This window comes from Globicephala melas, chromosome 12 (genome assembly GCF_963455315.2).
Source record: "Globicephala melas chromosome 12, mGloMel1.2, whole genome shotgun sequence".
NCBI classification, from domain to species: Eukaryota; Metazoa; Chordata; class Mammalia; order Artiodactyla; family Delphinidae; genus Globicephala; species Globicephala melas.
In genome coordinates, this window is record NC_083325.1 from 27,526,714 (window position 1) to 27,539,323 (window position 12,610).

At 38.1% G+C, this 12,610-nt stretch overlaps 1 protein-coding gene across 2 annotated transcripts in view; it reads right to left on the minus strand.

Annotated features, from left to right (window-relative positions):
- The window catches only part of ALMS1 (ALMS1 centrosome and basal body associated protein), a 228,570-nt gene that overhangs the window by 153,979 nt on the left and 61,981 nt on the right, over positions 1 to 12,610 (minus strand). For both annotated transcript variants that reach the window (XM_060309646.1, XM_030877577.2), the window contains 2 exons: positions 1,818 to 6,572; positions 648 to 781 (listed from right to left, as the gene is read on the minus strand). In XM_060309646.1, coding sequence (XP_060165629.1) covers positions 648 to 781; positions 1,818 to 6,572 — 4,889 coding nt within the window. The remainder of the gene's footprint in view (positions 1 to 647; positions 782 to 1,817; positions 6,573 to 12,610) is intronic.

The window sequence follows — 12,610 nt, forward strand, 5'->3', positions numbered from 1 at the left end:
ATATATAACATCTTTATTCCATCTGTTATATAGTTCAAAACCATACTGAGCAGCAAAAAAACCAATACATGTCAGGATAGGAAGTAAGAGTGATATAACTGGGGAAGAGAACACACAGTAATTCAGTGATATTTGGTAACATTCTACTTCTCAAGCTGGATGGCCAATAAACAGGAATTCTTTCTACTTTTTCTTTATACACGCTTCATATATATTCTTTTCTATGCATGAAATAGTTCACTATAGATGGAAAATGAGTACTATTAAAAAGAAAGTCATTTATACATAAGCTATTATAGCTGTGTGTTCTTAAGCAGAGAATATATATCTGAAAATAGCTGGACTGCATCTGCAGCTCAAGATACCACCCTCAAGAACAAATAAAAGTGATAAGAATATATTGATAAAACAAGCAAATCCATTCTTATTTTTCTAAGACAAAAATTTTTAATAGGTTAATTTAGAATTAATCAAAACCTATAGAACCTAATCCTTAAATCTTAACTTTTGAAGACTTAAGACTCCTAACACTTCAGCCAAAGACTATCAGTGACTCAGCTGGAGTCATCAATGCCCCGGTAAAGAGATCCAAATTTCACACCCTTTCTGTCACATTTTCTCTCTTAATTTCTAGATTTCTTTTATACCTTGGGCAAGTCAGTTGTTCTCCCATGACCAAACAACTTTGCTTTGATCTCTTCTACTTTTCTCCTGTCATCTTCATTTATTTCTGAAATGGAGTAGCCACACTCATGAGCCATATTAAACTTCAGATTCCAGGCTGGAGAGAAAAGCATAAAAACATTTAAGATCATACAATGCAAAAGTATCAGTGACTATAAGAGCACAGAAGATCATCAATATATGCAATTTAATGCCCTACCACAGTGCTTACTAAACAGTGTGTACTCTCAATTTTATGACAAACTATTAGAAGTTCTTGAGAGATATAATTTCACTGAAAAGTCAGATTTTTTAAAAAAACATTCTACAGACATTTCTCCAAAGAGACCACTTTAAATATGGTATTCAGCCATTTTATTTTTATCTTCCTTCCAACCAAAAGAGTCCCTTTGTCTCCCCAATTAGCTCCTGCTACAGTCACTGCCACTTCCATGATAGTTAATATTTTAAAAGAATAAATAAAACTTGAAGTTTTTGGAGAATCAAAATATGCATAAGTGATAGAAGGAATGGTGCAGGAAGTTAATCTCAAGAGAAGATTTCCAAGTAGGCCTGAACTGCTTATAAATTGCCTTCCAAATTTATTTGCCATGTTGTCTTAAAGACTTTTTTCTTTTTTTTTAATGGAATTCTACAATTAGAGATGAATGAAATTTAACTCTAACCCAAGTTCTAGTGTGAAATACCTTGATTTGGTTTTTTCTGACGTCTATCTAAGATCTGCTTTAAGAATTTTATTAGAAAAGTGGATAGAAAGTATATGTAGTTTGACGATACAGAATGACTTAGAGAAGCACAAATTGAAGATTTTTACTGCCTCCAAAATAAGGACAGTGCAATGAAAAGATCAGGAAAACATCCAAGCTTTAGGAGTTTGGAAACCCAAGTTTTATCTCCCCTTTTCTTCAGACATCAGAACTTACTTTTCCTTAAGACCTTAAACTAGTACTATTAATACTGTGACTTCATTATTGGTTAAATGAGTTTATTCTGGGTTGCTGGTAGAAAATGTAATCATCTAACAGTTCTGCAAGAAAATTAATTTAGAGCTCCAACACTTAACTTTAAGCAAATTATTAAACTATAATGTTTATGAGTTTGCCCTGCCTTTATAACAAATTATCTTTTCCTACCTCGTGCCCGTACCCGAGATTCCTCCTCCTCTGCATTTCTGAGTATTTGTTTAGCATGGTTCAATGAGGATTCACATTTCAGAAGGTTTTTCACATGTGCAGCCAGTGAATCTACACTGCTACCACTGCCATCGTCACTCTCTAACACACTCTCTTCCTCTTTGCTATCTGTCATGCTTGTCTTGGGTGAAGAATATGGAAAGAAGTTTAGAAGCACATCAGAAACTGACTCCAAGGAATTACTGTCCCATGAGCAGGAACTTGCATCACTACTTGAATCACTTTTAATGACAGTCATCATAGGAATAACAATCTTATTCTCAATGGTTCTACTATACCCTCCAGGGTCAGATCTCATTACAGATCTGGCTGCTTTATATTGCCTAAGGGTCTCGTCTAATGCCACTCTGGCTTTGCTTTCTGCTTCCTTTAAAGGACTTCTAACTGTAGTTGAACTAATAAACTCCCAATTTTCAATGCCTCTCTGGCATTTCAGATTCGTCTGTGTGCTAATATCCTTCTGTATGCACTTGCTGCTTGGGCTTTCTTCTGTGAATGGCTGTCTCTGAGACAAATCACCATTAGATGCATCAGTTGTGGGGGGTTCTTTGAAGCAAACCACCTTCTTAGATTGTATAAATGAAATATCACTAACATCTCTGAAAGGGACAAGGGGAACAGGAAAATTGCATCGTCTCAGTGCTACATTTTCTGCTTCCATTAAAAGTGACTGAATCTCTTTAAGAGTTTTGGAACTGTTTTCTGTATCCTGGATTTCCTTAGAGCCAACATCTTCAAAACCTGAAGATTCTGGCTTATTTATTACAATTCTACCATCAGCCTGAGAATTTAAAGGCATGTTGTTTGAGATAACACTGGCGTTAGAAGAATCCAAATTATCTATCAGCGTTTGGACATGGTCTGAAACAAGTTTGTGCTTCTCACTATGTGAATAAGTACTAGGGGGAACTGTTGATAACCCAGTAATCTGACCAGCTTGCCCAAGACTACTTGAGAACTTCAGGTTATTTTCAGTTAGATGTCTTTCTGGCAAATCCTGTTGGTAGAAAAGAACTGGTTTCTCTCTATGTGAAAAGGAACTAGGAGGAACTGCTGGTAACACAGTTTTTTGGTCAGCTGGTCCAGGAACTGTTGAAACCTTCAGTGAATCTTCAGTGGGATGTTTGTCTGGCAATTCCTTTGGGTAGAAAATATTAGATTTCTCTCTGTGTGAAGAGGAACTAGAAAGAGGTATTTGTATCCAAGAATTCACATCAGTTGATTCAGAAACAGGTGAAATCTTCAGAATATCTCCACTTTGATGTCTATCTGGCAACTGCTGTTGAAAGAAAATACTGGGCTTTACTCTCTGAGAATAAGAATTAGGAAAACCTGTCAGTAATGGAGTCTTCTGGTCGTCTGGTCCAATCACAGTTGAAGTCTTAGGCTTTTCTCTATGTGAGTAGGAACTAAGGGGAGCTGACAGTAACTCAGCCTTCTGGTCATCTGGTAAAATCTTGAGTTTCTCTTTATGTGAGTAAGAACTAGAAGGCCCTGTTGGTATCTCAGCGTTCTGGTCAGCTGCTCCAGGAAGAGCAAAAACTTTTAAAGTTTCTTCAGTAGTATCTGGCAACTCTTGCTGGTAAGAAATGATGGGCTTCTCTCCATATGAGGAAGAAGTAGAGATTATTGCTGGTATCCCAATCTTCTGGTCAGCTGGTCCAGGAACAGCTGAAACTTTCAAAGTTTCTTCAGTAATATCTGGCAACTCCTTCTGGTAAGAAAAGATGGGGCTCTCTCTATGTGAATAGGAAGTAGGGGGCACAATTCGCATCCCAGTGGTCTGGTCTGCTTGTCCAGGAAGCTCTAAACGTTTTAAAGCATCTTCATTAGGATCTGGCAACTCTTGCTGGTAAGAAATGATGGGCTTCTCTCCATATGAGGAAGAAGTAGAGATTATTGCTGGTATCCCAATCTTCTGGTCAGCTGGTCCAGGAACAGCTGAAACTTTCAAAGTTTCTTCAGTAATATCTGGCAACTCCTTCTGGTAAGAAAAGATGGGGCTCTCTCTATGTGAATAGGAAGTAGGGGGCACAATTCGCATCCCAGTGGTCTGGTCTGCTTGTCCAGGAAGCTCTAAACGTTTTAAAGCATCTTCATTAGGATCTGGCAACTCTTGCTGGTAAGAAATGATGGGCTTCTCTCCATATGAGGAAGAAGTAGAGATTATTGCTGGTATCCCAATCTTCTGGTCAGCTGGTCCAGGAACCTCTAAAACTTTTAAAGCCAGTTGAGTAAGATCTGGCAACTCTTGCTGGTAAGAAATGATGGGCTTCTCTCTATATGAATAGGAACTAGATGGTACTGCAGGTATCCCAGTCTTCTGGTCAGTTGGTCTGGGAGCAGTTGAAACATTCAGAGCCTCTTCAGTAAGATATCTATCTGGTAAGGCCTGCTGGTAGAAAATAGTGGGCTTCTCTTTATGTAAGTAGGAAGCAGAGGTTACTATAGGTATCCCAGTCTTCTGGTCACCTGTTCCAGTAACACCTGAAACTTTCTGAGCCTCTCCAGTTAGATGACTATCTGGCAACTCCTGTTGGTAGAAAACACTGGATTTCTCTCTATGTGAGTAGGAACCAGAAGGTTCTGATGTCCCAGTCTTCTGATCAGCTAGTCCAGAAATAGCTGAATCTTTCAGAGCCTCTTCAGATAGATGACTGCCGGGCAAGGCTTGTGGGTAGAAAATACTAGGTTTCTCTCTATGTGAGTAGGAACTAGCAGGTACTGAGAGTATCCCAGTCTTCTGGTCACTTGGTCTAGACGCAGGTGAAACTTTCAGAGCCTCTTCACTTAGATTACCATCTGGTAACACCTGCTGGTAGAAAAAATCACCTGGCTTCTCTCCAAATGAGTAGGACCTAGACGACCCTGTTGGTATCTCAGTGTTCTGGTCAGCTGTTCTAGGAAAAGCTGAAACTTTTACAGCCTCTTCAGTTAGAAGACTGTCTGGCAGCTCCTGCCAGTAAAAAATAATGGGCTTCTCCCTCTGCAAGTAGGAACTAGAGGGTACTGTCTGTATCCCAGTGTTCTGGTCAACTAGTCCAGGAATAGCTGAAATTTTCTGAGTCTGATCACTTAGATGACTGTCTGGCAACTCCTGCTGATAGATTACACTGGTCTTCCCTCTATGTGAGTAGAAAGCAGGGGGTGCTATTGGTGTCCCACTCTTCTGGAGAGCTAGTCCTGGAAGAGCTGGAACCTTCTGAGCCTTTTTAGTTAGATGACTATCTGGCAAGTCCTGTTGGTAGAAAATACTGGGCTTCTCTCTATGTGAGTAAGAAGTAGAAGTTACTATAGGAATCCCAGTTTTCTGCTCAGGGGTTCCAGGAGCAGGTGAAACTTTCTGAGCTTGTTCAGTTAGATGACTGTCTGGCAACTCTTGCTGGTACAAAATACTGGGCTTTTCTCTATGTGAGTAAGAAGTAGAGGGTACTGTCGATATCCCAGTCTTCTGCTCAGCCAATCCAGGAGCAGCTGAAACTTGCTCAGCCTGTTCAGTTAGACAACTGTCTGGCAACTCTTGTTGGTAGAAAATAAGAGGTTCCTCTCTATGTGAATAGGAAGTAGAGGGTATGGTAGGAATCCCAGTCTTCCGCTCAGCCAATCCAAGAGCAGCTGAAACTTGTTGAACCTCTTGAATTACATGACTGTCTGGCAACTCTTGCTGGTAGAAAATACTGGGCTTCTCTCTATGTGAGTAAGATATAAAGGGTACAGTAGGAAGCCAAGTCTTCTGCTCAGCCAATCCAGGAGCAACTGAAACTTTCTGAGCCTGTTCAGTTAGATGACTGTCTGGCAATTCTTGCTGACACAAAATACTGAGCTGCTCTCTATGTGAGTAAGAAGTAGAAGTTACTACGGGAATCTCAGTCTTCTGTACAGGGGGTCCAGAAGCAGCTGAAACTTTCAGCGCCTGTTCAGTTAGATGACTTTCTGGCAATGTCTGTTGATAGAAAATACGAGGCTTCTCTCCATGTGAGTAAGAGGTAGAGGATGCAGTAGGCAACCCAGTCTTTTCATCAACTGGTCTAGGAGAAGGTGAAACTTTCAGAGCCTCTTCTGGTAGATGACTGCCTGGCAAGGCCTGTTGGTAGAAAATACCAGGCTCCTCTCCAACTGAGTAGGAACTAGCCGGTACTGTTGGTTTTCCAGTCTTTAGATCAGCTAGTCCAAGAAGAACTGAAACATTCAGACCCTCTTCAGTTTGATGACCGTCTGGCAATGCCTGTGGGTAGAAAATACTGTGCTTCTCTCCAAGTGAGTAGAAACTTGGAGGGACTGTAGATATACTTGTCTTCTGGTCACCAAGTCCAGGAACAGCTGCAACTTTTAGAGCCTCTTCAGTTAGATAACCATCTGGCAAGCCCTGTAGGTAGAAAATATTTGGCTTCCCTCTTTGTGAGTAGGAACTAGGGGGCACTGTTGCTATCTCAGTCTTCTGGTCAGCTAGCCCAGGAACAGCTGAAACTTTTAGAGCCTCTTCAGTTAGACGACTGTCTGCTAATGTCTGTTGGTTGAGAGTATCAGTATGTTGACCAATATTCTTCACTTGAGGAGACCTTCCAGCCAACTGAGAAAAGTCCTCAGGGGACAAGGATAAATGAGATACAGTGTCTGAATCTTCAGGAGTGGTAGTGATGCCTGGTTTCAAGGTGGATTGAGGAATTTCAGCTATGTCTCCTTTGGACGTATCCCCTAAAGAAAAAGAGATTTGTTAATACTGTTGATATTATATACATATTTTGAATTAAAAAGATTCCTTTTATGCTCTAAAAGAAATAAAGCGAGCTTTCCTTCCTTTGGCCTTTATGCTTCCAGAAAGGATTCCTAAAGAAATACTCATCAGAAGAAATAAAGATTTATACATAAAGATATTAATTACAAAGTGATTTATAAGAACAGACTAATGTGGAAATAATTATTCAACAAGAGGGTAATGTTTTTAAATAGCAGTATATATATTTTATGGAATATTATGTGGATCTTAAAATTTAGATTTTAAAGAATTTTCAGTGTGATGGAAAAATCCTATCTAGTATGGGATTTGATTTCCCCCTAAGCTAATAAGTTAGCCTGTTATGGTGTCATGTATGTTTTCAGAAGACGTAAGACTCCTCAATCAGAGACAAAATACTTTACTCCAAGGCATAGCAAAGGATCATCAGCTTATTTTCATGAAATCCCCTTTCCCCTAAGTCATATGAGGGCAAAGCAATATAGCCCAGATGGATGCTATGCATGCAGTGGATTTAACTGACTCTCCTAATAAATACATCCTGAATAAAATATGTATTTTTAATTAAATGAAACTGTAAAGACTCTAAAGCTTACACTAAGGAGTTTGAAATTAATTCTACATGGCATGGGGAGCTGTTGACAGATTTGATCAGAACTGTACTGCAGAAATACATATTCTCTTGAATCTGGGTGGAAGGGAATGCAAAAGCGTCGTAAGCAGTACTATCTAAAAGAACTTTCTGCAACACTGGAAACGTTCTATATTTGTACTATCTAATACTAAATGAAAGTAGCTCTAAATAGCAGTGAAAAGTAAATGACTGCAATGAAAATTACGAGATTTGACATTCATTTGCTGATTCAAAAAAATGAATGTTTACTATGTGCTAGTCACTGTTCTACATATAGAAAATAGAGCAATAAGCAAACAGACAAAACTTACATTCTAATTCTCCCTCACAGAGCTTACATTCTAATAGGAGGAAGCAGACAATAAACAAATTACTAAAACATACGCTATGTCAGATAGTGATAAGATGATTAATATATACAGCAAGTATTGTCTCTACTTTACATTAAGTTTCAAAGATAATGATATAACAGTGCTTCTCTTTGTAGAGATCTTGTTAACTTGCAGATTCTGACTGAGTGAGTAGGTCTGGGGTGGGATCTGAAATTCTGCATTTCTAACAAGCTCCCTGATAATGCCCAATACTACTGATCCTCAGACTACATTTTGAGTAGCAAAAATATATAATTTTTCTAGAGTTGTATGTTGAGTAAGTGACAAAAACAGGCACTTTAACCTTTTAATCCTAACTCCAAATTCTGAACTCTTTTCACTACAACTAACTGCCGTTCTAAATCCACTAATGAGCTTCAAAAAAGTAGCTGAATGTATGATGAAACAGCTTGAATAATGATTGTAAAGTAAAGAAGTAAAGTACCAAGTACTAACTCTTCAAAAAAACTAAACAAGGAACAATGTAACCTGTGTAGTAACTTGAGAAGGAAAATGGGATATAGAAATTTTTGTGAGAAAATAAACAGCTCAGAAAATTAATAAATCAACAAAGACTGACAAACTGAACAACCAACAGCTCAAAGAAGAAATCAAAAAGGAAATAAAAATCACCTGGAGACAAATGAAAATGGAAATACAACATACTAAAACTTACGGGATACAGCAAAAAGTTCAAAGAGGGAAGTTTATAGTGATAAATGCCCACATCAAGAAACAACAAAAATGTAAAATAACCTAACTTTACACCTCAAAGGAAAAGAACTAGAAAGAGAAGAACAAAGCCCCAAGTTAGTAAGGAAGGAAATAACAAAGATCGTACTTGAAATAAATGAAATAGAGACTAAAAAGACAATGTAAAAGATCAATGAAACTAAGAGCTGGCTCCTAACACTGCCTTAGCTAGACAGAGGAAGAAAAAAGACTCAAATAAATAAACTGAGAAATGAAAAAGGAGATTTCCAAATAATAGCACAGAAATAACAAGGGTAAGAGACTGCTATGAACAATTTTAGGCCAACAAATTTGACAACCTAGAAGAAATGGATAAATTCCTAGAAAAGTACAATCTACCAAGTCTCAATCATGAAGAAATAGGAAATCTGAACAGCCTAGTAAGGAGATTGAATCAGCACTCAAAGTGACCCAAAAGGGACTTCTCTGGTGGCACAGTGGTTAAGAATCCACCTGGCAATGCAAGGCACACAGGTTCAAGCCCTGGTCCAGGAGGATCCCACATGCCACAGAGCAACTAAGCCCATGCGACACAACTACTGAGCCTGCAAGCCACAAACTACTGAGCCCAGGTGCCACAACTACTGAAGCCTGCATGCCTAGAGCCTGTGCTCCACAACAAGAGAAGCCACCACATTGAGAAGCCCACACACCACAAGGAAGAGTAGCCCCCACTTGCCACAACTAGAGAAAGCCTGTGTGCAGCAACAAAGACCCATCACAGCCAAAAATAAACAAATAAATAAATAAATAAAACGGAGCAATGGGATATTAAAAAAAAAAAAAGTGTCGCAACAAACAAAAGTCCAGGACCAGATAATTTCACTGTTTTATTCTATGAAACATTCAGAGAATTAAAACCAATCCTTATCAAACTTTTCTAAAAAATACAAGAGGAGAGAACACTTCCAAACTCATTTTATGAAGCCAGCATTACCCTGATACCAAAACCAGACAAGGACATTACACAAAAAGAAAATTACAGGCCAGTATACCTGATGAATTCAGATGTAAAAATCCTCAACAAAGTATTAGCAAACCAAATTCAACAATACATGAAAGGGGTGATATGCCATGATCAAGTGGGAATTAATCTAGGGATGCAAGGATGGTTCAACATCCACAAGTCAATCAATGAGATACACTTTGTTAACAACATGAAGAATAAAAATTGTGATCATCTCAATATATGCAATATATTGGGATTGAAACATATACACTGATATGTATAAAATGGATAACTAATAAGAACCTGCTGTATAAAAAAATAAATTCAAAAAAAAAAAAGCTTCCTATGAAGGGTAATAGGTCAGGAAGCAGAACTTGTTTCTATCTCTACATCAGTCTTTATCTTCCTGAGTGACTATGTCTGAATTACTTGTATAGCCTTCAGTTTCCTCATTTACCTTACATAGACTTGGAATTTATAACCTCATAACAGTGTATAAATCTCTCAAATTTGAGTGGCTCCCTTGGCCTAACAACTGATTCATTTTTGCCCCATTAAACAAACCAGTGTTTTGGAAAAAAATGACCAAATGCATCCAAGGCCATGTTGGGTAAGTAACTGACCTGGACTCAGAAACCTCGGTTTTTGGTAATCATTCTGTAATCAACTTCCTCTATGGCCTTAGGAATTTTGTTTGGTCTCTGTGAACTTAGATTTTCTCATCTGTAACAGGAAAGTATATGAAAACCAAGACCCCTATCCACTACTCTTATTTTTTTCCTACAACAAACTATATCATTTTATAATGTAGAATTTCCTCAGCTTAAAGTACATTATTTCTAGTGTAAAAAAATAAATGATTTTCCTTAAAAAGAAAAAAAGCATTTGCTAAGATTCACTACTCCCTTATGATAAAAACTATCAACAAAAGGGATACAGAAGGAATGTACCTCAACATAATAAAGGCCATATACAACAAACCCACAGCCAACATCATACTCAGTGACTCAATGGTGAAAAGCTAAAAGCTTTTCCTCTTAAGATCAGGAGCAAGACAAGGATGCCCACTTTCATCACTTTTACTCAACATACTACTGGAAGTCCTAGTTGGAGCAATTAGGCAAGAAATAGAAATAAAAGACATCCAAGTCAGAAAGGAAGAAGTAAAACTGTCTCTCTTTGCAGATAACATGATGCTATATATAGAAAATCCTAACGACTCCAACGAAAAACGATTTCCATAAAGTTGCAGGATACAAAATTGCTATACAAAAAACAGCTGCATTTCTATGCACTAATAATGAATGATCAGAAAAAGAAATTAAGGAAATAATCCCATTTACAACTGCATCAAAAAGAATAAAATACCTAGGAATAAATTTAACCAAGGAGGTGAAAGAGCTATACAATGAAAATTATAAGACACAGTTGAAAGAAATGGAAGAAGACCCAAAGAAATGGAAAGATAGTCTGTACTTATGGACTGGAAGAATTAACATTGTTAAAATGTCCGTATTACCTAAAGTAATCTATAGATTCAATGGAATCTCTATAAAAATACTAATGGCATTTTTCACTGAAATAGAAGAAGCAATGCTAAAACTTATATGAAAGCACAAAAGACCCAAATGCTCAAAGCAATCCTCAGAAAAAGGAACAAAGCTGGAGGTACCACACTCCCTAATTTCAAATTTGACTACAAGTCTACAGTAATCAGAACAGCATGGTATTGGCAGAAAAACAGATATAAAGATCAATGCAACAAAATTGAGAGCCGAGAAATAAACCCACACACATATGAACAATTAATTTATGACAATGGAGCAAAAAACATACCATGGAGAAAAATCAATCTCCTCCATAAATGGTGTTGGGAAACCACCACCGCACGGGAAAAGCACCTGCAAAGGAATGAAACTAGACCACCATCTTACACCATACACAAAAAGTAACTCAACATGGACTAAAGACTTGAATGTAAGACCTAAAACTATAAAACTCCTCGAGAAAACATACACAGTATACTCTTTGACATTGGACTTAGCAGTATCTTTCCTGATATGTCTCCTCAGGCAATGGAAACAAAAGCAACTACATCAAACTAAAGCTTCTGCACAGCAAAGGAAACCATCAACAAAATGAAAAGATCACCTACTAAATAGGAGAAGCTACTTGCAAATCATATATCCAATACGGGGTTAATATCCAAAATATGTAAAGAATCTATACAACTCAACAACAACAACAAAACAACCTGATTAAAAATGGGCAAAGAACCTGAATAGACGTTTTTCCAAAGAAGACATATAGACAGACACAGGAAAAGATGTTAAACATCATTAGTTATTAGGGAAATACAAATCAAAATCATATGAAACTATCACCTCACACCTGTTAAAATGGCTATTAATAAAAAGACAAGAAATAAAAAGTACTGGCGAGGATGTGGAAAAAAAGGGACTCCTGTGCACTGTTGGTGGGAATGTAAATTGGTGTAGCCACTATGGAAAACAGTATGGAGGTTCTTCAAAAAAATTAAGAATAGGGACTTCCCTGGTGGTCCAGTGGTTAAGAATCTGCCTTCCAATGCAGGAGATGTGGGTTCGATCCCTGGGCAGGGAACTAAGATGCCACATGCCTCAGGGCAACTAAGCCCGTGTGCTGCAACTACTGAGCCCACATGCCACAACTAGAGAGTCCATGTGCTGCAACTACAGAGCCCACATGCCACAACTAGAGAGAAGCCCACGCGCCGCAATGAAGAGCCTGCATGCCGCAATGAAAGATCCCTGTGCCGCAACTAAGACCCGACGCAGCAAGCAAGCAAGCAAGAAAGAAAGAAAGAAAGGAAGGAAGGAAGAAAGAAAGGTCAAGGAGAAATACATAAAGATACCCCTTCAAGGGTATGGACTGATGAATATTAAAAAAAAGGATAGAACTACCATATGACCCAGTTATTCCACTTCTGTGTATTTATCTGAAGAATATGAAAACACTAATTATAAAAGAAAAAACACTAATAATAACACCCTTGATTGCAGCATTATTTACAATAGACAAGGTATGGAAACAACCTAAGTGCCCATCGACAGATGAATGGATAAATAAGATGTGGTACATACAGTTGATGCTTGAACACTGTGGGTTTGAACTTTGCAGGTCCACTTACAAGTGGATATTTTTCAACAGTAAACACTAGAGTACAACAGTCTGCGGTTGATTGAATCTGCAGTTATATGCAGACTACCCCCACGTTGTACAAGGGGTCAACTGTACATACAATGAAATACT